The 18990-nt window shown below is 44.7% G+C and overlaps 1 protein-coding gene across 12 annotated transcripts in view; it reads right to left on the bottom strand.

Moving 5' to 3' along the window:
* Positions 1-17494, bottom strand: part of EHBP1 (EH domain binding protein 1) — a 204976-nt gene extending 187482 nt beyond the window's left edge. For 8 of the 12 annotated variants that reach the window (XM_071424375.1, XM_071424408.1, XM_071424459.1 and 5 more), the window contains exons 1-2: positions 17224-17493; positions 15738-16150 (exon numbers count right to left, since the gene is read on the bottom strand). In XM_071424375.1, the coding sequence (XP_071280476.1) occupies positions 15738-15841 (104 nt within the window). In that variant the 5' untranslated portion in view covers positions 15842-16150; positions 17224-17493. Of the gene's footprint in view, positions 1-15737; positions 16151-17223 lie in introns of all 12 variants that reach the window. The other 4 variants (XM_071424399.1, XM_071424450.1, XM_071424418.1 and 1 more) reach the window with 2 other exon arrangements.
* Between the last annotated feature and the right edge of the window lie 1496 nt (positions 17495-18990).

Here is an 18990-nt window from a genome sequence, read left to right as displayed (position 1 = left end):
TGTTCTTACAGTGAAAGGCACACACCTCCTACTAGATTAAGGGCTACAGAATCTAGTACTGAGGATAAACAGGAGGAAAAATTTTAATTTCAAGCTTTTAGAAGGGTATTACAGTAAAAGAAATTATGATAAGCTGCTGTAAATTATTCCATTTCAAATAGGAATTTTAATACATTTGTCTCGTTAAGGTCAAAGAAGCCAAATGAATAAAATCCACTCTGCAAACTAACCATCAAGGGAATGAGAATCAATTTTAGCTGTGCAGAGTTCACACCAAGCACTGGGGGGGAAAAACAGCTATGTGCAGAATCATCAACATGGACAGTAGAGATGCGTGGGCACACAAACTCCTTGGATTCTGCAAAATAAGATTTTCCACATATTTCAGCGTATTTTATACAAAATGCACTTTTCATTTTTTAAACAAACAAGGCTCAAAAGTTGAAGCCTGCAAAATTTTTACATATTTCCTTCTGGAGCATTCAGATGGAAGGCTGGGCTTGGGAGGGCCAGCACAGCACAGACGTGCTCACCCCCACTGCAGTACCACAAGAGCTTCCAAGAGAATGGGCAGGCCCGTGGAGCAGCACTCAGGAAAATTAAGGCTACCACAGTGATGAGCAAATCTCTTGAATTGAGTGTATTTAGCAAGGTTTTATTTATGCACTTCATGCTTTAAGCAGCTCTCCTTAACTCTTCCACTTTCTGAGCACAGACAAGACCTTACACAGAGCATTTATCTCAGCTCGATCTGTTAACTCAACCTTGTCCCCCCAGCTGTGACAGATGGGCACTGGCACAGCGAGCTCTTCACTCCCTACCCGTGCAGCACCAAGAGCTTCTCAGCCACTTTCCTTCCCCAAAGCTGTCCATGTGAGGAAGTGAAACTGCTCTGTTCAGCACTGCAGCTTCAGCTGGACCCCGGACAGAGGCAGACAGGACACCTGGCAGGCCAAAGCCTTCAGCCCCTTCCACCACTGCAGCAAGGTCAGCAGGTTTATTCTCCTTGCTCTGGCTGGTCAGCTGTGGTCAGTTTTGACATAAACAGGGTTTGTGTTTGTTTGTTCTGCAGCCAGACAAGCAATACAGCACCAACTGAGGTGTGAATTTACTCACTCACTTCAATCCAGCTAATGGGCAAAGATGTTTTGGGTCACTGAAACCCTCAAACTTCAAAGCCAATGGAAATAAGTGTTCTGGAGAAAATGTAGTCCAAGTGTAAACCAGAGCCAGACGTTGCCTTTTGCACACATCATTTCATGATGCTGACACAATGCAAAGAAATCTAACAATGCAAAGAAAAAGGAGTTCAGTCAAAGAGAAAAAAACCAGGAAAATAAAAATGACACAAGGCCAGCTTCATCACATTATTAACAGCACCAGACATACAGCAAGTACCTATGCTTTTCTTCTGCCTTTGAAGTATCTGATTTCTGTACAATCCTGGTCTTCAAGAACCAGCCACAAAGCAGACTGGTGATTCTGAATGGTGATGAGGGTTTGCTTCAAGAGAGAGAGAGTCAAGAGGCAAAAATACAGTCTGTCTCTGACCAAACTCAGAGCCATTCTGGCAGTTTAGCCTCATAGATATTCCAAATGTCTCATGTGCTACCCTATCTCTTCCTACAATAAGTCACAGGGCAGATATGCTGGAGCAACAAACAAGTAAAATAGTAGCAACAAACACACTGCACAGATTTCTTGGCATTTTCTTAAGGGTAGGAAATAAAATGTCTCTTTCCCCCACCCCCACAATATTCTCATTCTCTCTTCCACAAGCATTACATTTTGGGATCAATTTTATGGATGTGATATGAAAGAAAAAGCTATAATGCAAACTCCAAGCAGAAAATAAATTACAGAATAAATTCTACAGCAGTGTAGAGAGGAGAAAAAAAAAGATCAGCAATTCTAATCCAGACAGTGTGTACACATACTCTTAATTACACATCACTCCTTGAATGTGCAATTTTAAAAGCAAATAGAAAACAAACAAAAAACTTTCCCCACAACAAAAATAAAAACCCTTCCAAAAACCAGGAACTGTAGATCAATGATCACTGGTCATCCCCCTCCAGAGTTATCTGCCCTATTTTTCTCACGTACTCTGCTTCACTGGTCCTGCTCTACCTCAGTACTGATCTACAAGAGTTTCCACTCTGACCAAACAGACTTGTAAATAAGCTCATGATTAACATGATTCATATTGAAAAAACTAAAAGGGAGGGGCCACTCTTTTAAGTTTGTAAAGCATAACTTGCGGTTTTTTCTTTGTTATGTAGCACCTTGCTATCATAAATCTGCACTCATACAATTCCTATCAGTACAGAGAGTGTTTCTTGCACCTTCTGTACAATTTCTGTCTCAGAGACATAAAACAGGGATAATTTTTCTCTATCACAAAGCAGTCTTGTAAGGCTGGATTAGTAATGGAGCTGTGTGGCTGCAGAATTTTTGTGCAGAGGAATCATTAACACTTTATTTCCACATAGCTAAGTGTCATGTTGTAGTTTTACACCATTACCACTGAACAGAGAGCTGCTACCATCTGGCCTTTAACAGGAGATATAAATCCTGCTTATAAGCAACCATGGATATAAAATGTAGAAAAGTTGATGAAAGATGATTTGTGCACACAAATTAGGGAGTGGTAGAAAAGATGCCTTTTCTGCACAGTTACAAGGCAAGTTGAAAGGAAGCCTAGTGCAGAACCAGGATTTTCTGAGTTTTGTTTCTACAATTAGACCACACTGCAGGAGAAGGAGAAGCAAAGACTTTATTCCACCCTCCAAGCAAAAAATACCTAAATAGAAAAAAAATGTACAAAATGTATCAAGTCTGCTCTGAACAAAGGAAGGTGCTAAACTGACACAGAACTATTTACATAAGGAACAAGAATAACTTTTACTACCACTTTTAGCAACTGTAAGCCTTTATAGCTTTGCAAGCTCTTCTAGTTTCAGTATTCTCAAAAATCATTCTGCTGCTTCTGGCTATGTCTGAAGAGAGACAGAGAACACTATTGCAATTTCTCTGCTGTGACTGGGAACTTGCATTGGGATAGGAAAAAATTAAACTCCACAGCACATGTGTATATTGTGTATGCTGCATTATTCCTCCCCTTTTCACATCAGCCACCTGGAAACCCGAACATGGCACCAGTATGGAAAACCATTTACACAGATACAGTGAAGAAAATACAATGTGATGACAACAAAAGGATACATCAGCTTGAAGATATTGAAACATCAATTTGAACTGAGTAAAACTGCATGGGGAAAGGCTTGACACATACTGCAGTTTTATTTGCAAAGCTATGTTCTTAGAAAATGTTCTAAAAAGAATACTCGGAATTTTTTAATATTGTATCAATATCCAAACTTTCTCTACCTGTGCCTTAAAGGTAGAAATATTTAAATAAAGCAGTTTGTTTTTATTCGGCACAGAAAAGAATTCCCAGAACACTTTAGACTTCTTTGTTCACTGTATGATTGTTACTATCACACTCATTCAAAAAGAGGTGAAATCGTGATTAGCATTCACCAAGAAAAGATGGAACCTCCCTTTTAAAACCATTTCTGAAAGAACTGTGATTATCATGAATTCTGAAAGTGAAGCACTCATATCTGCTTGGCAAAGCCAAAGGGAAAGATGGGGGTTGTGGGACATGTATGATTGCTCAGGCACAGTAAAACAGTGGAGCTGCTGCCTACAGACAAGGTCCAAGCACACATGTCCACACTGCTTGTTCAGCAAAATCAGGTCTGAAAGCTCAACGTGACACAGTGAGTTCCCATTTTAAAAAGGGCACACTTTGCCCTAAGAATTTCCCATGGTCTGGGTCAGCAAACATCTGCCTGAATAAAACACAAAAATCTGATTACAGCTGATTATGGGGATTGTATTCAATGGAAGAACAAAGGCCTGGGGGCCTGCTACAATTTTGAGTATTTCAGTAACATTAAAAGCTTCACTATTTCAAAGTTACTTATTAATTTACCAGCAAGAAGGCTTGAGGTTGTAAGGAAAGCAAGATTCCTGGCCCTGCTCAGCCCATGTGCACCTCAGCACACCTGGAAATCTCCCAGAATAACCAAGGATGGACAAGCAAGACCTTAACCTTACTAGCAAGAGCCAGTCCTTTTGCTATTCACCATCAGCATCTGGGCTTTCCATCCCCTTAAGATGGTTCCATTACATACATTGATTTTATACATACACACCACATCTTGAACTATATATTTGTGCTTATTATGCACAGGTGACACTTCTTTGTCATGTGTCAGCTTTCAGAAACAACTCCCCACCTTAATTTCTTTGCTGGAAGGGATGTTCAGTATAAGGAGTTAAGATCCCACCAATAAACCCCAAGCTAATCAGAGATGATATTGGCAGAAACACAAGAAGGCTCCATGGCTGTTCCCTGAAATAATTATTTTTATTTCACACAGTGGTTGCTCATATTTAAGTCTCTGTTTTCGTACCTCCAAACCCATGAGGATCTGCCTTGTTTACCCTGTACACACAGACCAGAAGACATTCAAACAGGGAGGAAAGCCTCACATTCTGCTCCTCACTCCCCTGCTGCTTCCCCACCAGCTCACACCACCTCACAGCCCATCCTGCCCATCTCCAAGCAATGCTGAAACAAGAGAGGTGAATATTCCATGAAAAAGCTGCAAGGCTGACCATTTTAAAAGGCTTCTTAAGGCAGCAAAGAAGAAACTGATCCTACAGAAGACCTACCAAGGCTTCTCTAAGCCCATCTATGGCACAGCACAGGAGGAAGATGAGGGCAGAACACTCATTCTGTGAGGTTAACAAGGCAGCAGGTTTCTGCTTCTGTAGATCCTAATGGGGTCAACCATAAGAGGTACTGACAGTTCTCACAATGATGTGAACACAAACAAATCAGGATAAATTTCAGTCTTCCTATAGTCAAGAATAACTCAAGATTATTTTCTTTTTTAAAATTACAGTTCATCGACTTTACCATTAACTGCAAGTCAAGTAAGCATCCTCCTTTTAACAGCTGTTGCTAAAAGCTGTAGTATTATTCTTCCCCCTACAGCACATGATCTAGTTCCCTAAGAACAAGTTTGTCTGAAATAAATTTATTTACTGAAGTCAGCATTTTTCCCCCCAGGAGGAAGCAGGCTTTGTGTACTGTAAATGCTTTATTAGGGTCCACTCCAGATAACAAGACTGAATCTATGGGCAAAAATGTCCATATTCCTGTTTCCAGTAGGGCAACAGGAAAGGAGACAAGGGACTGTCACCTGCCACTGTACTACAACATTAGCCACTACCAGCACTACTGAAGTGACTGCTGATGGGTCAGAGGAGCACCCAGCACCAGGGCTGGATAACCCTCACACTGAAAATGCAGGTAATGCCTGGCTTTACTGCCACTTTCCCTTGCAACACAGCTTCTCCCGAGGCAGCTAGAGCAGGAGGTAGCTCCAGGAACAGATGGGAAGCAGAGAAACACAGAAATGTATCTAGCAGCTCCCTGCTCCAAAAATACACTGCACAAATGGCCACATGGAAGCACAGGCTGACACAAACCCCAGCTCCAGGCACAGGGAAAGAGGCTGGGCAGCCAGCAGCTTTTGCCCTTGCAGATTCTCCAGTGTCTAATAAAAGGTGAAGGTATGGGTTTTTACCTGCAGCCATAGGGTCTGACCAAAACTCCTCTCTTCTGTCCAGAGGCCCTTTGTCACACAACCCTTGGAAATAATAGCTGGAGGTTTCCACCCCTGCAAACCTTAGTTGGAATTGCCTGCTGAGACTTTCCAATCCAAGGCTGAATTTGCTGACCAGACAGAAATCTCAGGCGTGTTTTACATCACAAAAAAACTTTCCCTCTATGAAGCAAAGCTAAAAATAAGGGAAAGGCCCAAGGTTCAAAACCAACAACACAGCAGAAAACTTGTCATAGCCCTGACAGCATGGACCCATCAACCACAACAGTGTTGTATGGAGAAAACAGGTGTCCTGGCTCTCTGCAAGGCGGGCAGCAGTGCTGGTGTGGAGCTGTGGGGCACAGGGGCTGCCACAGCCCCACAGGTGGCAGGGGATGTGTCAGGGGCAGCCCCTCACACCCAGTGCTCTGTAGGACCCTGCTGCTCTCCTGGCAGCAGCTGCAGGCTTTCAGCTTTTCCTCCCAGAAGAGAGGGGAAGATGTGTGGAGGCAGAAAGGAAAAGTTGCCTTTCCCCCTCCATCCCCCAGCAGACAGGGCAGTCACAGACTAAAGAAAGCACCATGTCTCAAGCAGCACACATTTATAATTCTAGCACTATGGGTGACCACACACTCTCAATCCTCCAGCAAAACATCCCTTGATTACATCAGTGGCTACGAGAATTTAGGGTGTTAAGATTACTCCTGGTGAGCCTTCAGCTAAAAATTTTAAAAAAATCAAATCCCATTTAGTATAGGGGAAAAAAAGAATCTGTGGAAAAGGAAATTATTCTTCTATTGCTTTAAGACTGTCTATCCCAGTATCTTGAACAGATATGTGGACACTGGAGCTCAGAGTAGCCATCTACAGGGAAGAAAGTAAACCATTTTAGCAGTAAAGGCAAAAAAAAACCACCAACAAACAAAAAAAAGCAGAGCTTACAACCCATGATTCCCTTTTCCACATGCACAAATCCCAAAAAAGGGGGGAAGGGGTGTGAAAACCCCATTGTATTTTTAAAAAAGTATCTTTCAAAAGTGTGAACAGTAAAAGCCATCCTAAATATACCTCAAAACCAAGTAATGCTGTTATAAATTCTTCCAATTTTTGTGGTATGAGAGGAAGTGGTAAAAAATAGGTCAGGCCTTACTCATTTTTAAAATTTTCTTACGTGTCAAAGATGAAGGAATGCAGGGGAATTCACTCACTCAAGAGATACTTACTCCAAGCACTCTATCCATACACACCACATCTTGAACTATGTATTTATACTATAGATTATATGTACTTATTATGCACAGGTGACACTTCTTTGTCATGTGTCAGCTTTCAGAAACATCCCCACCTTAACTTCTCTACCCAGTTAAGATCTGCTCTTGAAGAGAAAAAGTTTAAAAATCTTGTTCTCTTGAAATTTTTCACAGCTTTATGCAACTATTGCTCAAGTTACCTACAGGAAATGACAAACCACTCAATCAGTTTTCTAAGAGACAAAGAGACACAACTCTTAAAAGACAGGTACAGCTAAAAAACACAGCCAAGTAGATTTGCCCACCTGTCAGCATGACCAGAGCTGTAACCACATCAGGTGTCACCAGGAACTGTCAAAGTTAAATCCTCTGCTAATAAACCAAAGACAAATCAGCAACAGGTTGGTTTGGAAATTTACAGATCTGAGTTAGATCTTTGCTGCAAAAGAGAACTTTTGACAGCTCTTTTTTGTTCTTTTAAATCTTTTCCTGTGTACTGACATAAACAAAGGGATTCAGAGTTTACTTAATGAGCAGACACAAAGTCAAGGAAATTCACAGTACTCGCTGAGTGGCAGAGTACAATGTGCTGCCAACTGGATTCAATGATCCAGATTCTCCAGTTACTTCTTTCAATACAGCTCTTGGTATTAACAGTACTGGCAATGCAAATACTCTTCCCAAGCACAACTGGGAGGGGAAAGTTAGTTTATGGCACCGGATGTAGAAGCAGAGGCATCACTGCATCAGCCTTAGCTCTAAAGAAAGGTCAGGACAGCTATCATCCTAGGGCATCAGACAGCAACATACCTAATGGAAGAGCTGGCTTAGGGAATGTCTTTTGTCTGCCCAGCCTAGGTGAAAGGTGATGGGGCTTGTCCCAACAGGAGCAGCTGAATTTACACTCCCAGCAGAGCTGCACCCATCAGAAGCCACATCTCCCACCACAGCAGCCAGTGCCACCCATCCTGCAGCCCCAGACAGCTCTGACCTGTCCTACAGCACCAAGGCAGCTCACAGCACTTCTTTGGTGAGAAAAGAAGCCACTGAACATGAAGGGTGGCTGCTCATTACAGGTGCTTGTGGAGGTGGCACACAGGAAACAAGCAGCAGTAATACAGGAGCCAAAACTGATGTGGTAGGAGAGTCTTAAAATACCCTGGATTGCTCTAATTCAGTTGTTCCTGGAACTAGAAATTATTTTGCCTTTGTGATGTTTGGTCAGCACCAAAGTCATTTTTCAAAACAGATCCATTAGAAATGAAAGGTTAGAGCTGCTTGTGTGCTGTTAAGCTGATACAGCAGCTCACCCAAAACAAAGCCCACAAAACACTGCAGGAGAGTGCACATGAAATAAAACCCCAAACCAGTTTGTGCTAAAATAAATACACAGAGCCACAGAAACTGCAGCTCAGCAGCTGCAGACAGTTAAGCAGCTGCAGAGCCTGGCCACAGCTTCGGAGTAATCCTCAAGAAAGTCTCCTTAAATAATAAATTAGAAACAAAAAGAGCCCCCAATAATGACTCTCCACTACAAAGAGAGCCTCAACAGGCAAACAAGAATTATTTCTGCACTGCTCATCTTTACAGGTTTGCAGGCAGCTAGAAACTGTAGTTCAGAAGGGCACACACTTCTGATTCATCTCAAAAGCTTGTGCACTTTGAAGCCCTACAGTGACAGCACAGGGCACTGACTCAGGATCTGGGTGATTTAGCTGAAGCACTCCTAAGATGCTCTTGCCTGCAGCTGTGGCTCATCTCACCGCTCTGGCAGATTTTCCTCCCCATTGCATCAGGGCAGCATAAGGGAGGTGTGCCTGCTCCTCAGCTGCTGTAGTTCACACTCACCTCACAAATGGGAACTGAAGTTGATGGCACTTAATACTAACACACCTCACAGGCTCACTGTCACCCTGCCTCTGCCCCAGGGCAGAACACGACTGCTGCTTAGGGACAGTGACATCCCGCTCCACTTCTGAATCCAGAAAACCTCATGAGTCAGAGCCTTGGACAAGCAATGTTAGTTATGGTTCTGCTAATTTTAGCTCGTGCTTTACCCACAGTTCCCAAATCCCTGCAATGCCTCTCCAGGTGCCAACAGCCACAGCTACCCTATACCTCAAGTGCCAAAACACACAGCTTCCAGATGAGAGGCTCTGGTGCACTTACAGAAACTGTACGCTGCAGAAAGACATTTTTCAAATAGAGACAAGAGGAAGAAAACAAGGACAGCTTTATTTACCCTACTGCTCTGCGCATATCTTAATAGGAACAAAAGTTCATCTGCACAGTTCCTGTGTTTCAGAGTCCACTCCAGGACACACAAGACAGACTTTGTGCAGAGGGTAGCTCAAGGAGTGTCCCACAAGGTAGCAAACAGCCTGCAAGGGCCAGCTTCTACCCCAAGGAGTGAAAGGAGAGAGAGGGGCAAGGGAAACAAACACACACTTCACACACTCTCCTCAGAGTAAACTGGGAAAGCTTTTAGAAGTAAATAAACACACACACACACACACCCCCATATTCTCAGAAAGCCACCCAAGCAGAATGCTTTTACTACCGTAGCTGAAGGGTTTGTTTTATAAGAGTAGTTTCCCCAGATTTAGTCAACCCTACCAGCCTCCTCCTCCTCCTCCTTCTCTCCTTATTCACACTGAACTGTGAAAGGGACTTCAGGTCTCTCCAACCAATTAAAAACTAATTGAAGCAACAGACTGGCACTATACAGCCTGAGCAGTCTAAGAGATGGCAGACTCAGCTCATATGAGGCCTACACAATGTCATAATATTTCATTTTATTTCACCTCATAGCACAAAGAGCTGAGAAGAATATTCACATGGATCCAACCCTAAAAAACAAATTGAAATCTTTATTGCAGTTCAAGTAACTCACTGGGTTCAAATGAACAGCACACGTTCTTTATTGCATGTGTGCACCACAGAGCCTGCAGGAACAGAGCAAGGTTTTATTTGTTCCAAAAGCTCCGTGAGGAAGTTATGCAAACACACATTTTCTCTCTCAGAAGGTAAAGCTATGTTAGAACACAAGTTAGTGCATTTTATTCATTCAAGGAGACATCTTCACCACTCTGACCATTAAAATGAAATATGTCTACAATTGGATATAATCAAACTTTTTCTGCTTTTGCTAATTATTTTTGTTACTGATAGGACAGGAAACAAGGAATTGCTGAAAAGAAATGTGTCTTTCAGAGACAAACAAAATTCAGAACAAGTATTTATGCCAAATCTTTCGACCCTACAGATCCTAAATTTGTGCCTGCAGCTATCAATGCATTCTTTTAGAAACTGGTCACAGAGACACAAGCACTCTTAAAACATTGCTGCAAACAGAAAATGGGTATAAATGTGCAGCACTGACAACCTAAAAAGTCATCAGCAAGAAAGACTTCACAAACACTCATACCTTTCCTACCAAAATTTTTTTGCTGCCAATATGCAGCCATCAACTCTGATGAGAAATCCCTGATTTGTGGTCCATGGAACAGACCTGAGGCTGTAAAAAGGTTTAGGAGGGGAGCCTGGCAAAGTAGGGAAGGAAAGCAGCTGGCATTAAGGAATTGGGATTCATAGACAACCTCCTGACAGAAGTCAGGTGGAGTCCGTAAGAGCAAACCTGGGTTTCTGCAATGAAGGATTTTCTTTTTGATACAAAGAGAGACCCAAAATGACAGAGGAGAATCACCTTTGTGTGTGGACAGTTGACTGCAGCAAGAAAGGGAGAAGACAGCTGTAAGGCAGCTGGTGGTGATTATTTGGAAAGAGTATGTTTGACACACAGTTTAAGCCTTCAAAAAATCCTCAGTCAAAACCAGAAATGAATGGCAAAGAAAATGTTGAAGTGTATTTGTAAATGGAGATTATTTAGTGTGGAATTAGAACTCAATAAAAAGTATAAGGACAGAGTACAATTTCATTGAGAAGAACAGAAGATAAAACACAGGAGAAATTGCATGGTGCTTTCCTTGCCCAAGTTATATATACTACAGTACACCTGTATCACCAACACCCCAGTCTGATCAAAAACTCTGCAGAGCAAGCCCACAACACAACAGCACAGTGCACAGCAAAACTAATCCAAAGAGATTCAATATGATCACCCTTTATAGTCAAATGCACTTAGGGACTCAGGAAATCCCCTCTAACAACCGTGCAAAGCAAGAAAATTACGTGAGCAATGTGACAGCCTGACCCCATGCAGGCAAACAAGGATTCTAAAGCAACCAGTTAAGCCCAGTTCTTCTGGTGGCCTTTGGCACTGATGGGTTTGCTGGAAAGCAGCAAGCATGAGGCAGGCAGATCAGTGTGAACCGTGCAATCTCAAAAAGCTCATTTCTCTCCCATGCACAATGCATGCCAAATCTTAAGATTCCTGCAGCATCCAGTTATGAAACTACAATAGAGGAGGAAAACAGATGGCTAAAGCCTTTTGGAAAAAAAAAAAAAAAAAAAAAGATTAAGCCTTACTTCATTTCCAAAAGAGAAATATGTGTATTTGAAAAGAGAGAACCTACTTCAGACCATACCTAATCGATATAAAAATAGGCAACTTGCCTCATGGACATGAAGCCTGTCTTCAGTTAAAGCTTCTGAACATATGAAAAGTTTAACCCTTTCAAACATCATGGCCCACCATATTTATAAGCAGGATTTAAAAGCAAAGCAGTTCATGTAAGAAATGACAGACATTACAAACATTGTACAAAAATAACATTTTTCTTTATCTCTCAAGCAACTCCTGAACACAAATCCTGTATAAAAGCCTCTATGTTTACTCTTTTCCAGCCTTTGTAAGCAGTTAGCACCTATGTTCAGGTGAGCAGTTTCTTGCTCATAAAAGCATCCAATGAGGAATGACAAGTTAGGAACTTGGCAGCCTGAATTCTCTCAGTTCAGCCATTCTCTGTGAAAACCAGTCAGTATTACATTTGAAGCCTCTCTTGAGTTCTTGACTGGTGAGATACCACACAACAATAAGGAAATAAAAAAAGCCACCCTAAAGAGCTCATGTGCTCAGCAGTAGATGTTTCAGCAGCTCTATAAAACTGCTATCAGAGCTTCAGGTCCAAGTACTACAACTAATCTGTGGTCCAAAGGAGAAGTTTCCTCCTCTGCTGAGCCTGGATCTCAGACAAGCCTCGACTCGGCTGCCAGAACAGAGGCCTCCAGTAGCTGGGCAGCCCCAGGTTACACGAGAGATTCATGCTGGGCTGGCAGCTTGAACCAGGATCAACACGAGCCTGGGGCTTCTTCAAACTGGCAGCAAAGCCAAAGGCACCCCAAACAGGGCCTGACACCAATGTTCAGGACTGCACTGGGGTCCCAGCACAGGTCACAGCATTCCAGCTGCCAGGGATGCCCAGCACACTCCTGCCCCTGCACACAGCAACCCTCTGCCCTGACAGCACAGAGCAGGGAATACAGCTGTTCTGTACAAGCACAAGCAAAATGAATGAGGCTGATTTCTGGTTTTATTCAATGACTCTGCACTGAGGATAAGCACTGAATTAACTCCCTGGTGTCACATGTGGTCCTTTCAGGCCAGGGCTGCAGTTCACTGGTGAGGCTCTGTGGAAAATCCTGAGCTGCCCCAGCTTAGTCCAAGGGTAAATGGAGGATGACACACTCCAGCACTTGCAAGCAAGCACCCTTCAAAAAATCAACTGCTTATATGATTAATGCAAAGTACTATGTTTTTGCAGTAGCAGGAGTCACTAATCCATATTAAAGACCAAGACTACATCTGTTTATTTATTTATTTTTAATGAAAGGTTCTAAATAAACCAACTGTTCAATTTTTCAAAGGTACTGAGCAGCCACAATAATTAGGTCTGGGTCAGTGGGAGCTGCCAAAATGCCACAGAAGTGACTCAGTCCTGATAATTATCTGAAAAATAAGGAACAGTGACAACACTGGACACTCCATCATGACCTATCTCCCCCAAACACACCACCAAAGAAAAGCAATCATTTGTGAGTGGCTGTCTGTAAGCATTGGTAGGGACAAGAATTAGAAATTATAGACAGGAGAAAAAGCAAGGAAAGGTTTCAGCCCAATCTGGTCAAATGTTTAGAGATAATATAATCCTTTAAAAAAGTGAAGAAGCAACACTACAGCAGTGGCGACTTCTCACAGTGCCAGGAGAATGCCAAAAAAAAAAGAACAGGAGCTATTTTAAAGACTAAGTTTAAAAAAATAAAAAAAAACTAAAAAAAACCAACCAAACAAAAAACTCCAATCAATACAAGTCCAGAGGAAACAGAGTATTAAAGCCAACCAGAAATTCACCCAACCTTGCACACCATCCACAATCAGTACAAAAATCTTGTAACACACAAGTCTTTTTCTGAAGAGTCAGACAAATGCAAACCTAACAGAAGACAGCAGTTCACAAAAAGGAACACAGCCTGTTTTGGTCATGCACAATCCTTGCTCACAGACACTTCTCAGTTCCAGTGTGTTTATGACTGTGTTGTCATTTACTTTAAAATATGAATGGAGCATTCTTTTCCTCCAGAAACACTGCATTGTTAAAATGCCAGTACATTAAAATAACTTACTGCTTACTACGTTTCAATCAAACAAACTACAGACTACAGCACTGACACTTAATATATATTGAGTGCTTTCAGCAAGAGCAGCATATGGAGTTCATTTCTTGTGTTTTGTTCTCACATGGGCCAAACTCAGAGGCAAGACTCAGATGAAGCAGTGATCCTTTGGGCATGCACAGAAACTGTATCTTCTCCAAAGTCGAGGAAACACTTAGTTGAAGGCTCTCAAAATACATAAATATTTAACCCTTCATTTCTATAGAAGTTTGACTTATGGCAGAAATACAGTATTTTAGGTTGCATGCTTAAAGAACATTTTTTGTTAAGGTTCTCAAAATAACAGGAAGCAGAATCAAAAAGCTTACAGTCAAAGGACTTTATGAATTATGTTTTTCCCCATTGTGATTTTTCCTAGAATTCATCCACATTTCACCACCATACTGTTCCTTTGTAATAACCAACACAAGCACTGATCTTGTCTATATTTAAACACAAGAATGTAGAATGAAGGTTCAGAAGGACGACCTTTTTGCAAAAAATTAGTTACATATCTGAGGTTTGGAATGGCTCTCTCACTACTGCATACACAGACATTCTGCTAGGTGGGCACTCTCAGTTATGACTAACCAATAAGCTGCCTGTTTCTAAAATAATAACATACTTCACATGAGAACTTTTGTGTATGACTTTTTCTTAAACCAAGGAAAGGTTAGCTGCAATTCCAATGCAAATATTCCCCTGCAGGATTTATACTTTAATGCTGAAGCATCCTGCAAATTCTTAGCAACGAGTGAATCAAAATGAAAATGAAACCTAAAATACCCTCATTAATGCAAAGAGAACATAAAAAGAAATAAACCCAACTGCTGAAATAAACCTGATCAACTAAAGTTACTGTGGAAAACTCCTTGGCCTCTTTGGGACAGCAGACCCCATAAGATAATCAGGACAGCTTCTTTCAACTTCTACAATGTTTCCATTTGTAGTTTACTCTGTGAAAGCAAGTTCAACTTCCAGAAAAATTCTGTTTCTTAAACATCCTAAGCATGAAGACAACTTGCTAAAAAAATCCAAAACATTTAACCTGACAGTGCTCCTTTAAGACAGAGCAGTGTGCAGCCTTCCAGCATATTTGACAGAGATTTCCTACTCCAAGAGATAGAATTTAAATTTGTAGAGGCAATTACTCATAACCAGTGAAAGCAGCCAATGCATGTGCCAAACTTGCCAACAAGAAGAAAGGCCAAGTATTAGAAAGGAGGCTGCAGTTTATTACAAGGCAATTTGAACATCTCAGTCTATGAGGTCTGGAAAGTATTTTCTTCATCCCCTGATACTACATGCTCACACCAATGTGAGGAATTATGTCAGTAATATCAATATTCCAAACATATAAAACAGCAGTTAAGTATTTATATAATGGAGATCTTCCCCTGACTACTTAAAAGCTGCTTCTAGTCTTGCCTAGCAGATTTATTTAAGCTCATTTTGCACAGGAAAGATGATGTGCCAGACCCACACCATTAACTGCTGTCTAGTCAGCTCCAAAGCCATCCAACTGGACCACCATCGAACAAAATTCCTGTCTCATTAAACAAACACCTTAAGGCAATTCCCAAGGATCTGCCTCTTGCCCCTTCCTGTTAAAAAAGACAGAAAGGAAAAATGGAAAAGAAGAAAGAGAAACATGACCTCCTCAGGTAAGGAAGTCAAAAACCAAAACAGGCATCCAACCCATGTGTCCCATGACCACCATGTCCAGGACTGATCTCCAATGCCCCCGTCAAACAACTCAAGGGTCAGCAGATAACCCTCAGCATCACCAAGCTGAATTGGCGGCTGGAAAAGACTTCATGGGAAACATTTTAAAAAAACAATAAAAACCAAACAAAAAGCCCCACTAAAAACCCAAAACTGACAATCAAAACCACACCAAGTCACAGATGCGAGCTAACAAATGTAGCCTCCTCTGCAAGGTAAAAACAATGCCAGCCCAGAAAATCAATAGTACAGAACAAATCCAGCAGGTCCAGGGTAACCACACAGCAAAGCCAGCACTCACTGGGAAAGACAAGCAGCTCATGCAGCTGCTTCTGCAATGGGCTGGCAAGAGAAGGTAGGGGGATGCAAGAGCATGCACCTACCACACAATACACAGTGAGCAACATTTCCTATTTCAGCACCAGCAACTTACTCCATTATTTTTTACACATGAGCTGCTTCTTACCATTTTTTGGTGCACTCAACCATCAGTTCCTGGTAAGAGGCCACAAACTGGAACTTGGATGCATGTTTCCCAACACGCTGCAGTCTTTTCCAAACTGAAGCCATGGTGGTGAGAAACACCAGTCCTCTTACACAGCAGCAACTGCGTGAACACCAACGTTGGTTTCAAAGAGCGTGTGTGCTTGATACTAGCAGGTTTATATACAGACACAGTAAAAAGAGTGTGGGAGAAACTTGACGGGATGTCTACAATCCATATTCTGCCTCTCCCCTCCTCAGGGTAAATCCCAGTCTAGCAGAATGGCTCATCACTGGCCAGGAGCAGCATGCAGTAGCAGTAGACAGGTAATGGAAAAGAAGTTCTCTCATGGAATCATCATTCTTCACACAGTAGATGAAGGGAAGACTGCAGGACTGGAAGACAAATAATACAGGGAGAAGAGACAGCATTGGTTAATACACTTCTCACTAAGTGCTGCAATTGCACGTGATCTCATACCTCTCAAAGAACTACAAGCAACCACAAGAACACAGCCCTTTCCTGTTGTCATCTACACCCCCCACAACCCCAATTAAATAAATAAATAAATAAAAATACTGCAGCAATTTCAGGAATTCAAACCACGAGACGATTCGGAAACATATCAACATATCCTATTATCAGCAACATCATAACTGGCAACAACAACAAAAAAGGGCAGCTCGGGGCCACACGGAATCCTTGTGAAGCATCTCCGGGAAGCAGTGCAAAGTGGCTGAGGTGCTGCCAACATGCACCCAGAGGGAGGGACACCGGGAGATGAAGTTCTTTGTCTTGATGACAAAAGGTGTAACAGTTGTTTCCTCTAACACACCTCCCGCTTTCATCTCTCTGTCCAAAGAGAAGGATCAGCCAAGAAGACAGAAAGGGAGTTGTTGCTGCCCAAATGCCTGTGCCAGGGTGAGGAAGAGGACGAGAGAGGAAGGGGCATTTCCCGAGTCCTGGCTACCCAGGATTCCCCATCTTCCTCGCTGCATCATATTGAAATGGAAATGTCTCTCCATCCTGCACTGAGGAATGATCATCAGGGAAGTGAAAAGGGAGAGGAGAAACCCAGGTGGGTCTCCTCCCTCGAAAGGAAAGCAGCATCTGCGCTGGGTGCGGGGGAAAAGCCTCTTCATTACGAATAGAGGGAAGCACAAGCTGGCCGCAGCTGGCGAGAAGTCAGGGTAGGATGGCATCAGAGCTGGAGAGGAGGATACCTGAAGTGGAATGGCCCCCGGGAGAGAGGGTCCCCAGGGAGCCCGGGGCGAGGAGCGCCCCGCTCCGCCTCAGCAGCCCGTGTCACCTCCGCGCCCAGCCCGCCGGGGCAGCGCCCCCCGCCCTTGGCCGGGAGCCGGAGCCGGAGCCGTTTAAAAATTAAAACGCCACCGGCGGGGAGCAAGAAGGGGAGCGGCGGCCTCGGGAGCGGCGGGAGGGAACGGGCGGCTCCCCGTGCGGCACTCACCTGCCGCCGGCTCCTCGCGGGCGGTCCCGCCGGGCGGGCGCGCTGGCACCACACGGCAGGCGAGAGTCAGCGCTGCCGCTGCCCATTACTGCAGCAGCCCCGCCGCCGGCAGCGCCCCGCGGCTGTCCCCGTCCTTCCGCAGCCTCATGGCGAACACAGCTCCCCCGCCAGTCTCCGCGCCGGCCGGGCAGACAGCGCGGGTCGCAGCGCGCCTCACGCCGCCACCATCGCCCTCCTGCCGGCGCTGCGCGGCGCCTCGCCCCGGCCCGCCGCTCCCCCGCCCCCGCCGCGCGCCAGGGCCCCGCCCGCGCCGCATCATTGGCCCTGCCGCGGGCCTTCCGCGGTCCATTGGATGTCTCGCCTGCCAATCATCTCGCGCAGCGGAGGAGGGAAGGGGTGACAGGCGAGGGCTTCGCAGATCCTCCTCTCCCGCCCCCAACCTACTCTGATTGGTCGCAGAGCCCAAGGAGGCGGGGCTCTCCTGAGGAGGGGCTACTCGATAGGTCAGCGCCGCCGTCTGTCAGCGGCGCTTCCTAAAGCGGCGGGGGCGGGGGGGGGGCACGGCGCGAGGGGCAGGGGCGTGGCTCCGCCGCCGCCCCCGGGACTCGCCACCGCCCCAGGGTCGGGGAGCGGCGGGAAGGGAAGAGAAGGGAAGGGAAGGGCTGGGGCAGGGACGCAGGGAGCCGGGAAGGGAACAGTGGTGCCTCCCGTGAGGCGGGCGCGGGGAGGCTGAAGGCAGCGAGCGGCCGCGGATGGAGGCGGCTGGAGGGGAGGAGGAGCTGCGGCGAGGGACAGTCCCCGCGCTGGGCCCGCCTTGGGGAGGGGGCAGTCAAACGCCAGGCTTCACCCAAGTCCTGCTACACAGGCCCCGTTCCTGGGGGGGGCTCCGGAGCTCGGCTGCGGCTGGGAAACTGGTGGGAATTAAATACCGCAGGCAGGACGATGTTCCTTTGCTGATTTAACCTGCATGCTCAGGGAACGGCACCCAGGCGGCGGGGGCTGGATGTTGTGCGCAGTTCGATGTAAAAGTGTCTGCAAGGGAGAACGGAGCTGTGAGAGGGGCGGTCTCCGTGGGATGCGGCTCTGAATTCCCCCTGGCCACGCTGGCAGAACGCTTCTCCTGCACTGCAGTGCCATGAAGGAGGTGTGGGGACCCAGATGCAAACCCTCGGTGCTGGGTTCCAGCAATAATCTAAAATTAACCCGTGGCTTGCTCCTGTTCCTGCTCTTGTTGCCCACGTGCCCTCTGCACACCCCTACACGTGTGTTCAAGTTTGGGATCCCAAAGCCCCATTTACCCTAGGTGAATTCCAGAGTCAGGATAGTGCTCTCTGGGTGCTTGCGTGATCTCTGGGAGCTAATCCTAAACCTATCAGCCATCCAAGTCAGAAACTAAGCCAGCTATCAAGTGGAAGCACAGGGAAATAAGGAAGATAATGCAGTGGAGCTCTGAGAGCAGCTGTAAAATTGAAGCCTCGGGGCTTTGCAGTCCTCTGTCTTCTTTCCCATGACAAACCGAATGGAGTCCAAGCCTGATCCACAGTCTGGAAAGCTCCTTATCCCAGTGTTTTCCTCCTTTCCCCTAAGCTGCCTCTCGCTGTTGTGGCATATCGCAGAGGCTGCCAGCATTCAGTGGCTGGAGTGAAAGGAAAGAAAGAATGACTGTGTGGATGGCCACAGGCCTAAGCTGAGCTAAGTTACTTCAGAGAGGTTGAATATTTGGGCTATTGAAAAAGTCAGCCCTTTGCTTATAATGTATTACTCTTC

This window comes from Agelaius tricolor, unplaced genomic scaffold (assembly GCF_023055355.1).
Source record: "Agelaius tricolor isolate 1412-34295 unplaced genomic scaffold, bAgeTri1.0.p SCAF_1, whole genome shotgun sequence".
NCBI lineage: Eukaryota > Metazoa > Chordata > Aves > Passeriformes > Icteridae > Agelaius > Agelaius tricolor.
The sequence above is the reverse complement of the archived record's forward strand: the minus strand, read 5'-3'. Positions and strand labels throughout refer to the sequence as shown.